The 17,615-nt window shown below is 39.1% G+C and overlaps 2 protein-coding genes across 2 annotated transcripts in view; one reads left to right on the top strand and one right to left on the bottom strand.

Moving 5' to 3' along the window:
* Positions 1-4,560, top strand: part of HMGCLL1 (3-hydroxy-3-methylglutaryl-CoA lyase like 1) — a 128,263-nt gene extending 123,703 nt beyond the window's left edge. The window contains exon 8 of the mRNA XM_065587839.1: positions 2,486-4,560. Coding sequence (XP_065443911.1) covers positions 2,486-2,503 — 18 coding nt within the window. The 3' untranslated portion in view covers positions 2,504-4,560. The remainder of the gene's footprint in view (positions 1-2,485) is intronic.
* Positions 1-17,088, bottom strand: part of GFRAL (GDNF family receptor alpha like) — a 34,813-nt gene extending 17,725 nt beyond the window's left edge. Inside the window, exons 1-6 of the mRNA XM_024101608.3 lie at positions 16,644-17,088; positions 11,614-11,748; positions 7,827-7,979; positions 5,934-6,347; positions 4,399-4,455; positions 1,474-1,804 (exon numbers count right to left, since the gene is read on the bottom strand). Of these exons, the coding sequence (XP_023957376.2) occupies positions 1,474-1,804; positions 4,399-4,455; positions 5,934-6,347; positions 7,827-7,979; positions 11,614-11,748; positions 16,644-16,665 (1,112 nt within the window). The 5' untranslated portion in view covers positions 16,666-17,088. The remainder of the gene's footprint in view (positions 1-1,473; positions 1,805-4,398; positions 4,456-5,933; positions 6,348-7,826; positions 7,980-11,613; positions 11,749-16,643) is intronic.
* Positions 17,089-17,615: the final 527 nt, after the last annotated feature.

The following is a 17,615-nucleotide window of genomic DNA, read 5'->3' as shown; positions in this document are numbered from 1 at the left end:
ATTGTTAATGTTAGCAAACATTAATGTTCAAGGGTAATGGGTAATTCAACAAGTTTCTGCTAAATATGGTTTCCAGTTAGACTCCTACAAACACAATTCAACCTGGCATAAAAAAGTGCAACCCCCAGTGACGTCAATTTGAATTAAACTTGCTTATGGCAGAGCTGAATGTGATCCTTGGTCTCTTTATTGAAGGTTAATTTACAGCATGCTTAATTTATTAGATGAATTTCAGGTTTTGTCCCATAGTGCTAGAATGACCACATTGAAATCTAAAGTGAGCCAGTTGCCCACCAAGTTATGGTCATATTTAAGTGGCGCTGTATGTACAGACCAATCCTACAGCTGTTTCTCACTTAGCTATTTTGTAAAATAATATGAAATAAAATCCAAAAGCTGGCTCACTCTACGTGATTGATTGTTTATGGACACACCGGGTTTTTATCACATACAGAAGGTTATCATCACATAGTCTGTTTGAAGGAGAAAAGGACAAAAATAAATAAGTGAAAATGTTTTCTTATTTAGATCATTTTCCTTATGCAACAATTGTGTGCAAAGGGTCAGATTACTGGGTTAATGGATAATTGATTTCACCAAACAAACTTTGCCCAGTCAGCTGCATGCTTCGTGCAAACCATTTGAAGGCAAAGGGGCATTCCCCAGGACAAAAACTGGAGCGAGTGGGGTTGAAAATCTCTGAGCGCATAATTTGTCTGTCGGAAACTTTGCTATGAGTGATGATAGACAAGAAATATAAAACCCAGACTGCGTTTTTAGAGCTCACAGTTAGAAAGAACCCTGCATTTTACTTGCAAAATGAATGCAGCTGATATGGAAGTCTTCGAGAATCATAAGGAATAGAACCTGCAATGCCATTTTTACAATCACTTTTCAGAACAGATCCATGTTTTCAGGAATTGCTAAAGCCTGTGCCATGTGATAAAGAACATATTAATATTCCTTTTTAGGGAAGAAAGTGAAAACAATTCAGATAAATGTTGTAGTGAACTGGTTAATCTATATGTTTTGTACTTTCCTTTCCTGGACAGAATCAGAACTGCTCAGCTGTGTGTCATAGTCCTTATATTACTAACTGAGTTTTCCCTTATGATCATGTGCTTTTTAGTAGGATTATCTGAGTTCTAAACCTACTGTAATTGTGAAGTTTTGAGTGTCCATTGTGTATAGTAACACTCAGGAAGTGCTCAGCTGTCCAGGGATTTATTTTAATAGGAAAGTTAAAAGATCGCAAACTCTTCCATTGTTGTTGCTTATAAGGTTTAGAGAAATATTTCTTTGAAGGTATACTTGTTCTCAGATACCATGCCATCAAGTAACTATAATGAAGAAAATCATTCTGTGGTGTGTGTGTGTGTGTAAAGAGCTATTATATTTATCACCTTTTTTCATTGTTATTGACATACACGTTACCAGGCAAAAGGTAAATAAAGTAATAATTATTTTACTTACCTGCACAATTCATTGTCTTGGCACCTGTGAATTACATTTAGACATGAAGGAGGGGGAACTATGTTGACTGCACATGGCTTGCCATGAAGAAGTTCTTTGGCTTGCTGACAAGATTCATCAGGCTGGGTGCAGTCACAAAATGTCAACATCTGGGCAACATTAAAAGGCATATTTTGATAGAAGAACCTTATGGCTGCTTGGCATTGTTCCATGTTGCACTGCTTTCTAGTTACTGAACAAACTTTAAGGTACAGAGATAACTGTTTATTACATACTTCATCTTCAATACATTCCTTGTTTACATCAAAACAGGTTCCGTTCTCTGTGTATTCTAAAAAGAATAATACATTTAAAAAAAACATGAAGATAAATATAAAGACAAATCTAGTGGTTGTTTTTTGTGCTTCTGGATTCTGAAAGCAGTTGCAGGATCAAGTCTTAACTATACAAGAAAGATTTATAAAAATTAGAGCTGGTCCAGAAAATTGATACACATTAGTGCAATATTTCCCCCCTCCTCCGTACCCCATTTTTATTTGTAATTTTTTTGGGGGGGGGGGACTAAAACTTCTCTACCAGCTGTAGAGATGACTGATTAGGACATAAATACAACTCATCTCACTATTCGTTAATAATAAAATGCTGGAAATGTGTAATGGGGATGTGAAGATTGGGAAGGTGAGATCCAGAGGGCCTTGTAAGGTTTCTCTACAGAAACGTCCATTTCAGCCTAAGGGTCAAATGCCCATCCTTTTGCAATCAAGGCAAGTTTGCCATTGATTCCTCAGGGTTAGAATTTGACACTGAAAGCATTCTTTTCCTAATTTAGACCTGCTGTTGGGCAGGATACACAGGAGTTAAGGTTACTTTATAGAGCTGAATAATTAAAAATCCCAACCCATCAAAAAGTCTGAAGGACATATGGCATTTTCACTAATTATTGGCGTGTACTGTAACCGTTTTCAGAAATTTAAGTTTGAATGACCTCATCTCTTTATTTCCCTGTTTTCAGAGATCTGAGCTTTGCTGACCTCAACCTTCTCGAAGAGCATGAGACACTGCTGGGCAACCACTAGCTGTCACCTTCAGCCCCCAACTAAAACCTCTCCAGCGCATCATCAGAGATCTACAACCGATCCTGAAAGATGATCCTTTACTCTCACAGATCTTGGGAGACAGACCAGTCCTCGCTTACAGACAACCCCCCAACCTAAAGCAAATACTCACCAGCAACCACACATCACTGAACAAAACCACTGACCCAGGAACCTATCCTTGTAACAAAGCCCGATGCCAACTCTGTCCACATATCTATTCAAGTGACATCATCATAGGACCTAATCACATCAGCCATACCATCAGGGGCTCGTTCACCTGCACATCTACCAATGTGATATAGGCCATCATGTGCCAGCAATGCCCCTCTGCCATGTACATTGGCCAAACTGGACAGTCTCTCCGCAAAAGAATTAATGGACACAAATCTGACATCAGGAATCATAATACTCAAAAACCAGTGGGAGAACACTTTAACCTGTCTGGCCATTCAATGACAGACCTGCGGGTGGCTATCTTTACAACAGAAAAACTTCAAAAACAGACTCCAACGAGAGACTACTGAGCTGGAATTGATATGCAAACTAGATACAATCAACTCAGGATTGAATAAGGACTGGGAATGGCTGAGCCATTACAAACATTGAATCTATCTCCCCTTGTAAGTATTCTCACACTTCTTATCAAACTGTCTGTACTGGGCTAGCTTGATTATCACTTCAGAAGTTTTTTTCTCTTACTTAATTGGCCTCTCAGAGTTGGTAAGACAACTCCCACCCGTTCATGCTCTCTGTATGTGTGTATATATATATCCTCAATATATGTTCCACTCTATATGCATCCGAAGAAGTGGGCTGTAGCCCACGAAAGCTTATGCTCTAATAAATTTGTTAGTCTCTAAGGTGCCACAAGTACTCCTGTTCTTTTTGCGGATACAGACTAACATGGCCGCTACTCTGAAACCTGCTGGGCAACCTTAACTCTGCCTTAATGAAATTTTTTGTTATCTGAAACATTGAGGGTGAAATCCTGTCTCCATTAAGTTAATGGATACTTTGCTGTTGACTTCAACGGAGCCAGAACTGCAGCCATAGAAAGTAAGCTCTTCATTTCAGAGCCTTTGTTTACGTATCCATCTGTGAACGCCCAGTGCTCTTCTCATACTATCTTTATAAATCGTAATATCACAGTTAGGGTCCAATCCGGCAAGGTCCTGATTGTCTCCAGTTGAGTTTAGTATTATTTCAGAGCCCCCAGCACCTCATAAAGGGCACCCAGGTCCTTACAGGATTTGGTCTTTATTTGCAATGCAAAGTATAGGGACATGCCATAGTGTTGTGACTGTTGATAAATAAATATTATTCATGTATTTTTATTACAATAGTCTAGAATGCTGTCATTTTAGTGGTGACTTCTGTAAGAGTGAGATATCTTTCTTAACTACTACTTATGCACCTAGTTCTAACCATGATATTTAATGGATGGGGAAGCTAATTCAGATAAAATTAGAACAATCCCCTGTTAGTGGAACTTGCATCTATTCTTAGACAGATCTGAACCTAAACCTTTATGTTCTGAAATGTTCAGATCATTTTTTTTTTAATTTAAAATTTTTGAATGGGACAAAATCAGAAGAATTGCCATTGGCTTAAATGGGATCAGGATTTTTTATTATGAACTTCTATATCCTTATCTAAACAGAAATCTATCTGCAAATCTTTGGGGTTCACTAAATCTCAAATTTTAAGTATGTTTGTTAAATGTTGTTATTATTATTTAATCTATATGTGGCAACATTGCCCACTATCACGGACTGAAAGAAAAACAATAAATATGATTTATAAATTAATAAAATAAATTCAAATTTACCATGTTTGGAAAGAGCAGATAAGTTCCATTGTAACTTAGTTTCCATGTTAATATTATCTAGAAGAAAAAGATACACACAGAGAATATATGTAACATTGATAAATTACATGTCAGCTTTGTTGTGAGCTTTAATGTAAAACTTTATTGACTCTAATGCTAGCAAAACCTTTCAAATAAAAGTAAAGAGAAAAAAATAAATTAGGTTAGTCAAATAGACTTGCCAATTTGTTTACAAGCTCTAAAAGATTCATTGTGTTTATTTAGATCTAGTAAAACAAATCTGCACATGATCTTTCTTCATTGCTATTGAGAATATCACTCTTCTCTCTGAATATGTGACCTAAAAGTGTGGGACCTCATTGAGAACTGTTGGGTGCTTAGCACCTCTGAAAACCCCTTATGGCTATATATAAATATGGTAGCCAAAATGTATGAATGTATACAGCAATTTTTAAAAATATTGCCCATTAATAATACATGTATTTCCATGCAAAATTATATCAATAATTAATTATTATTATGTATTAGTAGTTAGAGATGGTTGTTACAGGTTTACCAGTAAATGCTGATTCTCTGAACTGAAATGTTTCACTGAGTCTGTTGCAGATTTGATGAAACTTTTACTGAAACACAGTGTTCCAGGGTGCACAGCTCCACGAAAGAGAGCCTGCAAACTGGGACAGCCCTGAGTGTCTTGGAGCTGATTGACTCTGTGACTTCAGAGCAGATCTCAAAGGTGGACTACCCAGGGCTGAGGACAACAGTGATACCAGGGTCCATGGCTCCAGGGCAGCTCCCCCATGCCAGGGTTTCCAGGAACCTTGTTGTATTCTTGAAGCTCTGGAACCCCTGACTCCCAGGGCAGTCCTTACTCAGGGGGCTTCCTTGGAGCCACAGGCTCTGGGAACCCAGCAGCTGCTGAGTGAAATTGACTTTCTTGTCAGTTTCACTGCAGCTATTGCAAGAATGTCAATTTCACTCAGCCAGGGTTGATCAGGGGAGCAAATTTTGTTTGGAAACATCATGCAGAAATGTTTCTGAAATGATGTTTTAGGTTTCTCCTTTCAGGGATCAAAAACAAACAAACAAACAAACAAACAAACAAACAAACAGTTTCAGGCTGACCTGAACTGAATATTTTTTCCTCAGTTTTTGGTCCAGACTCCCAACCAAAAAAACAATTACTCACTTAGTTCTAGTACTATCAGTGGCTCTGAAAGACACCACTCAGGACCAGAATTCCCCTGTGCTAGGTGCCATACAAACACATATTAGGAAATTATTCCAATCATTCAAACTACAATTTCACCTACCACTTGATAAGCTATTGAAATTATTCACATGCATATAATCAGCTTCCTACAGTTCTCCTGTTCCCAACATTCAATTGCAAATAAGTAATAAAATATACAAACGGTCCCACAGATGTGATAATACTGGATTCAAGTACGTATATAAAGACACGGTTTTACACAGCTTTTGAATTGTAATAAAACATAATTTCAACTTTAAAGGTATCTCTGAATAGCACTAACCTGGATGAATGCCCGGATTTCTCTCATCATCATAGTCTTCTTCCCTCATGGCAAAAGCTTGATTCTCCTGCATGTACTGTAAACAAGTGTTATTAAAGATACTCTGCCATATTTTAGCACATCTTTTTTGAATTGGTTCTGAACACTTGCAGTTCCACAGCACTGTTTTCCTCAGCTCCTTCCACGCTGACAAACATTGTTGCCCAACCATTTGGACGCTGCATTTTGCCACCTCTGCTCTGCAAACTCTTTGAAAGTTCTTATATATCATAAAGCAGTTATGGTCTTCTCGACAGTTTTGCTTTGCAGTACTGCAGTCATTTTCTGATTCCCCGGTGCGTTGCATGCCTTTGGGTTTCGAGTGCGACATGAAATTTAATTGGATATCTGGGCTTAGTGAAGGCTCCAAATGCCCTGTACAGATAGATTTTGACAAAGACCTATGTTGGAAAGACTATCTGTAAGGCTGAATCCTACAATTTCTTTTATAGTCATATCTAAACAAATTTGGTGACAAAGTTAATTCTCCTAAGAATCAGTACAATTAACTGAATTATACAACACTGATTATGGCTTAACTAATTTGGATGATTCCTATGGAAGCTGGTCAATAGCAAGTAACTACATACTCATTTCAGGTTCTTGAAGATTACTTTACGTTTAGTATGTTCCCAAAAGTCTGTGTAATATAGCCTGTGCTCTAATTTAGCACATAAATGGGCCTTAGGTAATATACTCAGAGCTCTGATTGAAATTACTGCATAGTCATGATAGAATTATGGTATATGGGCAAAATTCAGCCCAGATGCAACTCTGCTAATTTCATTTAAATTGCACCAGAGAGCAATTTGTCCCTTTGGCCCCAAATAATTAATCAAGAGGGGTACAATCATCCTCCCATTTGACTGAGGCAAAACAATCATCAGTTTCAAAGTAGTCAGTTTCAGGTCTTAAATTTCCAATCCTGCCATCTTGAGTAAGGAATGCAAGATCAGGTCCTTAGCATTTACTTTATTATTTTATTTGATTTGACACACCACGTGTCAAATCCTGTAGTCTTCATTTAAGGAGACTTCTTGGGCCAGAGTCTCCAAATCTTACTCATATTGAATAGTACTTACTCACACAAGTAGTCCAGTTGAAATTTAAGGGATTACTCATCACAAACAAGGATTGCTAAATTGAGCCCATTGACTTCAATGGGAGTTCAACAAGGACTGCAGGATCTGATTCTATATGTTGTTATATGTTCTTCAATGTTTAGGCATATCCGAACAGGTTAAATGAAGAGTTATCAGCCTTACATTTGAATTTCCTGGTTTTTCTCTGGCTTTCCTTGGTATTATTGATTTTAAAATAGCTATTTAACATAATTTTCATATATACTTAGGAATGTGAATACAACACCTTGGGAAAGGATGTTGTTTGTAACTCTGAAACATTTGTAACTCTGAACAAAACATTATGGTTGTTCTTTTAAAATTTTACAACTGAATATTGACTTAATACAGCTTTGAAACTTTACTGTGCAGAAGAAAAATGCTGCTTTTCATTTATTTTTTTTAGTTGTTTGCATTTAACACAGTACTGTACTGTATTTTTTCTTCTGTCTCTGCTGCTGCCTAATTGTGCACTTCCGGTTCCAAATGAGGTGTGTGGTTGACTGGTCAGTTCATAACTCTGGTATTCATAACTCTGAGGTTCTACTGTATTTCAGAAAAGGCAAAATAACATTAAAAAGTCTGTTGGGAGATTTTTAGATATGAGACTCACATACAGGAATTGGAATCTATAAGACTTCCTTATGATGAGGGATTACATTCTATCTTCAGACATAATTAAAATTCCATTTCCATTATTTTGTATTATTAAGGCATTAGGTACATAAGTTACCTTTTTTAATGGCACATTGTTTCCCAAGCAACAGTCTGATGCTACAAAAATCATCTTTGGTGCAGATACAGTCTTTAAATTGTGGATACTGGTCAGCCAGGAATTGGATGGTTGTATTACAGCCAACTGAATCTTTTGCCTTGCAGCTGTTACCTAGGTTTGTCATCAAGAATATAATTTTGTTAATACTTATTCAATAAGGCTACATAAAACAAGTCAATTGCAGTACAATAAGAGAGAAGATGGTTTTGTTTCTAAATATATCATAATTCACAAATTTAACATCATCTTTGGGATGACATGATGAAGGTGTGGGTACAATTCTATCTTCATTTATATTGATGCATATTTTTGACCCATTGCCAAAATGTCTATTTTAAGTTCTCATTTCGTGGGCATATAATCTGTTTGTAACAATTACTTTTGACAAAAATTGTGCATACTTTACTATATTTTTGGCTTATAAATGTAGTACACTTATTGGATCAGTTTCACTGGCAGCTTAGCATGCCAGTTGTGCTTATCAGGAACAACTGAAGAGTGAGTGACAAAGGTGGGATTTGCAGGAGCAGAAGGCACAGACTTCTCACTAGCTGACCCGCAACTATAAACTCCCTACTACAAGTACTAAGCATGTTGGTATGTCATTGCCACATTTAGGAATACTGATGATAAAAGATAAAATAACTCCAAAATCTGTGCTCTTGGGAAGCAGGGAGAGAGTTAAATCATGACTGGTGTGGAGAAAGTAAATAAGGAAGTGCTATTTATTTCTTCTCATAACACAAAAACTAGGGTTCACCAAATGAAATTAATAGGCAGCAGGTTTAAAACAAACAAAAGGAAGTATTTTTTCACACTACATATAGTCAACCTGTGGAACTCCTTACCAGAGCATGTTGTGAAGGCCAAGACTATAACAGGGTTCAAAAAAGAACTAGCTAAATTCATGGTGGATAGGTCCATCAATGGCTATTAGCCAGGATGGGCAGGGATGGTGTCCCTAGCCTCTGTTGGCCAGAAGCTGGGAATGAGCGACAGGGGATGGATCACTTGGTGATTTCCTGTTCTGTTCATTCCCTCTGGGGCACCTGGCATTGGCCACTGTCGGAAGACAGGATACTGGGCTAGATGGACGTTTGGTCTGACCCAGTATGACCATTCTTATATTCTTATTAGAGCACTTGGGACATTTTTGCCCAAGGGTAATTTCTGTAAGGCATTCAGCTACCATGACATAGATAGAAATATCAGATACCAGGGTGAAATTCTGGCTCCAATGAAGTCAAAAATCATGTGGCACAAAAGGATTAAGCAGGCTTTGTATAGCAAGTTAGACCATGTACTAAACAAGTATGTTTCTATTATCAGTACTGTTGTGTTTATACAGAGTATTGATTCAGCTGTGTGATAAGTATGCAAAAATATTTTTGAAGCTGTTTTTTCATTCTTGTTCCTTTTATTACTGATTAGCAGAAGATAACACATTCCAACTATTATATAATTCCAACTATTATATATAACTATTATATAAAAGTTGGAATTTATATATATATATAAATCATTAGTAGGTGCCAAAGCTGAAATTATGCTTAGATTTTAAATCAGAGGGCATTTTTGTAAGTGCCCTTGTAATTTTTATATATATATTTAAAATCTAAGCATAATTTCAGATTTGGCACCTACTAATGATTTATATATATATATATATATATATATAACACAAAAACTATATATATATATATATATATATATATATACACACACACACACACTTTGTATAAATATGACTGCAAAATTCCTGACAAATAGCTGAGACTGACACTTTCTAGGACATAATCTGTGTGGCGACGAAAAAGGAAGGAGACAGAGCGCCAGGTTGTGGTAGCCGAAAAAGCCTCCCAGGGACTTTCCACTGGGGTTTTTATTACCTTACTTCTCTATTTACAACACTTATGAGTGGTTGAATTTTTGCGCATAGGAGGAGCATACAATACCCATCAACATGACCTAACAAACCCATATCTTGTGTATTTGAAAGCGAGCAGCGAGGGTGATGATCAGGTCAGCCAATAAGTTTCTCAATCACAGGCGTGGGGGTGTAGGCCGCTCCGGCCTCGCAGCCACGGGCGCAGTGTGCCGCAGCCGTGAACTAGCGATTCGGGAGCTGTGTGTCCCTACAAATCTGTTCCCCAGCCACAAGCAGAATATCATTGTCAATGGGAGTTTAATCTGAAGATGAAGGACAAAATACGGTTCTAAATCTAGTTCACAAAGAAATTCCCTGACATGTGATGTGCTACTCCACTGGTAGGGCTCTCACTCATGTTTGCACTCACTCATGGCTTTACCATTTATCAGCAATGAAGGTCAATCCAAACTCATGCCAATAAAGCCTTTATAGCACACCTCCCCATCATTTATTCTCTCTTTTTCCATATCCACTCTATTTGGGGAGCTAACACTGAATGTCCTCACAGAAGAAGTGAGTTTTTAGGATAGATTTAAAAAGAAATGGGTTGTTGACTGACTCAGAAGGGATTTTATGTGGTAGGTTCAAGAAGTCAATAAGCAGCAAGAGGGGAGAACTTTTTGATCTGAACTATTTAAAAGTTTCATGTTTGCTTTACAAAAGAGATTAGGCTGAGTTTCAGGCCAATTATATTACTGGTAGTAGTCAGACAAGTATTACTTGATTCATCCCCAATTACAAATTAATCATATTTTATTAAGATAAGATGTACCTGGAGCAAAGCTCCATGAGCCTTTGGATGCACTAATCATATATGTTAGAATTAGTCAAAAATGGTGATTGTTTTGCACCAAAATAGTTCTCCCCAATTTTTTTAAAATGAAAATTGTTTGGCTTTTTATTGAAAACCAAAGATTCTCAATGATTCCACCAAAATTTTGATTTAAAACATCATTCTTCATTCTTCATTGAAAATGTTTTCAAACAATCTTGTGACTGGCTCTAATATGAGTGTTTTATGTATATAAACAATACTGTAGAAAGTATTAAACTGTTTATAAAAAATGATTTTCCTATTCCATAAGGTAATAAGCAGAGACAGTGAGACTGATTTCCTGCTCTCGTGTAGGTGAAAATCTGTGTTATGCATTAAACAATTGAAGGGAGATCAGTCATATTCAGCACCTGCAATTTATTGTATTATCATTCCCTAGAAATGATTCATTCTGACATATTGGTGCAAGTTAACTGAACAGCATTAATATGACACCTCTGCATATTTCTTTCAGGCATATCAGAATTTATTTATTTCATATGCTAATATTACTTCAAAATTCTAACAATTACATTGCCTGAAGTGTAGTACTGCATTATTGCTGAATTACAGAAGATGGTATTTTATTGGAAAATGATTCTCAAGTTTAGAATGTTGAGGGCTAAATTCTGGAATCGCTACTTTGTTTTTACTCAGCTCTTATATGGTATCAAAATTCCCTTTGGATTGAACTTGTTGACGGGTTCACATTCTGATCTCTGAAACCTCATTCACTGCATTGAAAATGAGTTTGCATGAGTGAAACTGAGGGCAGAATTTGATCCCTACTAAGGACTTCACAATTGTAGGCCTAGTCCTGAAATCCCTAGGCATGTAATTAACTTTGATTCTGCTGTCACATGCACAGGTTTTACACCTGTGGAGTCACTCCAGTTCTACACTCATGTGAAACCAGAATATGATATAAAATAAATGGGCAAAGAATTTTGTTGTATTTATATCAATCAAAAAATCATTGCAGTATACACTGTAACTGTTACCTGAAATATTACAGGCATCTTCAATTACATTCCAGACACTTTCACATCCATTTGCAGCACGAATGCATTGCTCTCTCAGGTGCAGACAGTCAGTGGTCTGGGAAGCAGATGTGTTTTTGAAGTATACAACTAATACTGTAAAAGTAGATAATAATGATTAGTTAGTACTACAGGTAACCATCTGCCTCCTTGTATTCATGCTATGAATTGTACAATGCAATTTATTGTAGCTTGCATGTAGTGACAAATGAACAAGGTAGCTTTTTATTACTTAGCAATATACAACATTTCCTATTATTTTTCCAATCACAAAACAATTGTGATTAGGCAGATTTTGCACTGATACAACGCCAGTATCTTAAGTTTGTTCCAATGTGAGCTCTCAGGGTAAATCCAGAGTAACATCATTGTATTCATTTGTGTCATTTCAGATTAGTGTTGGCATAAGTGAGCCCAGAATTTGACCCAGGATCTTCTGTCTGACCTAATGGAAAAAAATAATGTTATACAAGCTTTCAAGAACCACTTTCTTCATCAGTTCGCGGCAATACAGAAATGTAAGGGCATTGCAGTCTTTAAACAAAGGGTTAAAGTAAAAGGGAAGTATTAAAGTCAGAGGAACACTGGATTTCACTTCCACTGCAAAAACAACGAGGAGTCCTTGTGGCACCTTAGAGATTAACAAATGTATTTGGGCATAAGCTTTCGTGGGCTAAAACCCACTTCATCATATGCATGGAGTGAAAAATACAGTAAGCACTATATATATCAGAGCACATGAAAAGATGGGAGTTACCTTACCAAGTGTGTGGGGGGGAGGGGAGGTCAGTGCTAACAAGGCCAATTTAATAAAGGTCAATTCAATTCTTGTCAACTGTTGGAAATGGGCAATGTCCATCTTGATTGCATTGGCCTCGTTAGCTCTAGAAAAGTAATTTTCCCTCTCTTGATATTCACCCCTTCTTGTCAACTGTTGAGAATAGACCACTTCCACCTTAATTAAATTGGCCTTGTTAGCACTGACCCCCCACTTGGTAAGACAACTCCCATCTTTTCATGTGCTGATATATATATACTGCTTACTGTATTTTTCACTCCATGCATCTGTTGAAGTGGGTTTTAGCCCATGAAAGCTTATGCCCAAATAAATGTATTAGTCTCTAAGGGCTTGTCTTCACTACCCGCCCGGATCAGCGGGTAGAAATCGATCTCTCAGGGATCGATTTATCGCGTCTTGTCGGGACACGATAATCGATCCCCGAATTGACGCGCATTCTCCACCAGCCCAGGTAGGAGTAAGCGCCATCGATGGGGGAGCCGTAGCGGTCAATTTGCTGCCGTCCTCACAGTGGGGTAAGTCAGATCAGATACGTCTAATTCAGCTACGCTATTCCCGTAGCTGAATTTGCGTATCTGAAATCGATCCCTCCCCCCCCCCCCCGTAGTGTAGACGTAGCCTAAGGTGCCACAAGGACTCCTCATTGTTTTTGCTGATACAGACTAACATGGCTACCACTCTGAAACTTCCCCTGCAGTTTGCTAAAGCCAGATGCTACAGGATACTCACTCATATCAAGTAATATTAAAGATTTTTTGTCAGCTGTAGAACTGAACGATGATACACTGTACTTCTTATTACATAAAACTTTTCTTTCTATTTACATTTTTTGGGGGGGAAATGCATGAATTTTGGGTAAAAAATAAAATTTCCAATAATTTTTCAGCGTTACCAAATATACTGAACTTAAAGCCTGTTTTTGAACTGCATACCTAGCATGAAAAACTGAAGACCGAGGTGTCAGTCGCGTGGTAGAGACTTATATCTAAATGTCTCCTGTTGCTTATCTTATCAGCAGGAAATTAGATTGGCCTTGCTGGAGGAGAAGAGACAGGTCTGAGTTAACGCTTTAATCAGCATTCCTATGATAAAACTACCTTTACTATGATAATGTGTTTTTTTAATTTTTCTGTTAAATTAACTTTCAGACACTAATTTAGGGCCCAATTGGGCAAGTAGCTGAGCACTTCATGGAAGTGGTTTCATTGGCAGTTCCTCAGAGGATCAGAGATTACTGTTCATTCCAGGTCACATTCATGGAATTCTATGTGCGCATTCGAAGACTAATCCAAGACTGAAAAGGACAATTAATGCTTTCTAGGGGCTTACCCAGGCCCTCTGCACTGGGATGACTTTTTCACATTTAACATGGTTCTATAAGAGAACAATTTTAAACAACTGCTACTGTTTAGCACTGATATCATGTATTGTGGAAATGGTGCTGTGTTGTGAGGCAATGTTATTACTGTAGGGAATGTTTGGGTTTACAAGTGTATTAACATTTAACTTTCCATCACTGGCAGGTGCACCAATATTTAATATCTCGTTAGTGACGTCACATACATTTACCTTAAGCTAACAGACCTGGTATTGAGAAAAGGAATTCATGTACATCCTTCCCAGCTGCTGGATCCAATCTGAGTTCATAGCCAGGACAGCTACCTCTGCTTGGTACCACCCATTCAGTCGTCTTTCTGCAGCTTGTATTCAGCCAGAAGGAACCCAAGCCTGTCCCTGGGACAAGGCGGATGATGCCACCTCCCCTGAGGGATAACCCAACTGCCATATATACCAGCTGTGGGTCAGGGATCTGTTTATGGTCTTCTGCTTGTGAAGTCATTTACACCTGTGCATTTAGACCTACTTCTGATTTGAAAGCATTTTGCACACACTTTGATGGGGTAAGCCAGTGGAGAATCAGGATCACAGAAACTTCTCTGGGAAGGGGGCCTAACTGAGTGGACAATTCAGACATTACCCTGCTCCTCCTGCAGTGGGGAGTGGGGGGAATTAAGACTCCAGCTGGGTTCCACGCCTCCAAAGCTCTGTGAACATGGCCATTGTATCTTTAACCTCCCTCCTGCTGACCTAGCCCTTCAGAACCCAGCCCGTTGCCAGCCCGTTCTGGTTCCTACTAAACTGAGCTGCCTTATCAAAATCTATAAAGCCATTAAACCTATCACAGGGCTTCTCCATGTCTAATGACATGACAGTGGCTCTAGATTATCTCTTGACTCCACTGTGCTATGCAACGTTAGGGCCAGTAACTGTAACTTTCTGATGTGCAATAGACCCACCTAATTTTGTTAATTTCCCTAAACATTTTCCCAGCCTGTTGTCATTGTTATAGTAAGTAGTGAACTCCAGATTTTTTGGATATTCAGGGATAAAGTCCCACCACAACCTCCTCTCTTAGTAACTTGAGGGGAATCTAGCTGGAGCTAGATTACAACTAATACAATTAATATTATTTGTATTACAGTAGCACATAAAAGCCTCAAACAAAATTCATATTTCATTGTGCCTGGTATTGTGCATGCATGAAGTAAGAGACTGTCCATGCCCTGAAGAACTTATAATTTAAACAGACAAAGGGCAAGAGAAAGGAAATAGTATCATCTCCATCTTATAGATGGGAAACTGAGGCACGGTGAAATTAAATTATTTGCCCAAGATCACATAAGATATCTCTGGCAGAGCTAGAAATAGAACCTGGATCTCCTGAATCCTGGTCCAGTGCATTAGCTATACAAACATCTAGACAGATAGAAAAAAGTAAGGCTAGGCTACAAAAGGGAGTGATGTACCGTATATTGCGGACATAAAAATGTTAGCGGGAATCTTGAAGCTAGTAGATCTAAGGCCAGAAGTAACTAACTGGAATGTTGTTTTAAACAGCAGAATAGAAAGTTAATGGCTTTGAGAATACTGATATGCAGAACATAGTGGGAAAATGAAGGATAAAAATGAGCAGGAACAAAGAGTTAAATGTATAGGAACAACATTTCATCTTATTCTCTTCAATCAGCTTCCTATATACCTGCTTTATTGATTTCTTTTTTTCCATTCAAAACCAAAGGGAAATGTCAATAACTCTTCTTATGGTACTACCTGCACTTATGCTTTCCACTCAGCAAACAAGTGACTGTTTGTTTAGACAAGGCATCCCATTTGCAGGTCTTCTTGATGGCTGAGTTTCTTATCAATGCTCATGCTAGGTCACAAAACAACACTCTTGTTCCTGTGTGGTGTTTACAGACTTGAACATATTACCAGGGACTCGTTTGAATAAGTTTGTTAGGTGCCCTATTCAGCAAAGTACAGCCCTAGAGATCACACTTGAGTGTGAAGTGAGCACCTGCTCATCATCCACACCTTGCAGTTTTCCAGCAGCAGCAAGAATAAATAAATAGGGATCAAATCAGGCATGAGCTCCAGGAAAGGGAAATTCATCTAACACATGAAGCATCAATAATGGTGTGTAGAGAATTAAGCTCACTTCACTGACGGCTAGTAGCATAGTTCACAAATCCCATGTTCAACACAGAGAGAATTTGAATAGACTTCTTAAACTGGAAAGGATAAAATACAAATCTATACGAGGCAGGGAAAAACACATCTCTGTGTTCAGTTCGCGCCCATACCCCGTTTTTAAGATGCTATTTCTACGTTATGTTATTTCATTCAAAGGCAGCCACAAGGCATGATACTAGTAATAATGGTTTGAAAAGCTACATGCAATCAGAGTGAGGACTTTGGAACACAAAGGTAAAACTACTTTTTACAAGAGAGCAAATCTTCTCCCTTCTAAAGGCAAGCCACGCACACAGGTGAGCTGTTACCATCCCGGGCGGATGCATGCACCAAGGGGAGATTCTGACAGAACAGATGGATACGGATGAGATGACTAGATGGGAGCTGATGCACCCAAATGAGGTGCATACACCCGTGGGTGCCCCACAGGTGAGAGGCAGGCCCGCGGAGGAGGTTAATTCATGGGCCAGCCATGCACACGAACCAGCTGTGCATCCTGGCGCGATGCAGAAAGCTCGGGAGCCTGCAGGTGAGCTCCATCCAGGTGAGACGGGGCAGGTGCATGTACCGGTAGGTGCATGCAGATGAGCTGCAGAAATAAGTTGGCTGTTAGCAGGTTTTGTCTCCTCCCAAGCACTTACAAACGGGGCGAACTTACCTAGGAACAGGAGAGAGCTCATTGTGCGGCTGTCGTGGCTGCAGGGGCTGAGCGGGGTCGATTGCAGGTGGACGCCAGGCACCGGCTCAGGTCTCAGGCTGTTTTCAGCACTGCTGGTGGTGGAACAGCGCTCGGCTGCCAGCCCAGGGCGGCGATTGGGCAGCAGGGCGCAGCGCTCAGCCCAGCAGAGCGCACCAGGAGATCCCACCCCCCTTTGGACTCCAGCTGCCCAGCTCAACAGGTGTGGGTGGGGGGCGGATCGCTAAGCACCTTGCTGCCCCTTCCTCTGGATCTATGCGCCTCTTCCCCCGCTAGGGACACGCTGGTGAGGATGGGTTTTTAATCAGATCAAATCCTGTGCCAAGGAGATAGCGAATGATAATGTGGGCGGCTTGATCCAGCAAAGGGAAATGGCTCTTGGATGCAAAAAGCCCAAGTTACTTTCTACAGTTGCAAACCATGAAAACCAAAGTCAAGTCCGTTTGCCACTTAGGAACAAATGCTGCACATGCTTTAGATGATATTCTGCTGTGGTGGTGTTTGAAAAAGAACCTCCTGACACTAGTCCCTAGCAGAGAACAAGTTTTAGAAAAGAAACATGCTGAATGGCGCTGAAAGAAATGACCGCGGGTGCTAAAGGGAAAGACTTGCAGCAATTTGAGCTCTGACATAGAAGCAGATTAGGGAATTCCCCACAGCAGCGCATAGTGAAAGGTGCAGGTTGTAGTGTAGCGGTTGTATTGTGCCCACAGGACTTCTACACCGTGGAGGGATACACTTTTCCAGGGTGGCTAGTATAGCGCAAACCTTAGAGCTTGACTATAAAGATTTCATCTTTTACTTTACATCTGCTTTTTTTTTATATCTGCACAAAGAACATCCGACCTGGAAGGAAGGGACTTGGAAAAGAGGAAGAGGAAAAAGAATGATAATTTAGCTTGGTTAGTTTCCCCTTAAGCTAGTGTGCTGTAC

This window comes from Chrysemys picta, chromosome 3 (genome assembly GCF_011386835.1).
Source record: "Chrysemys picta bellii isolate R12L10 chromosome 3, ASM1138683v2, whole genome shotgun sequence".
Taxonomy (NCBI): domain Eukaryota; kingdom Metazoa; phylum Chordata; order Testudines; family Emydidae; genus Chrysemys; species Chrysemys picta.
This window is presented reverse-complemented; position numbering and strand designations above follow the sequence as displayed.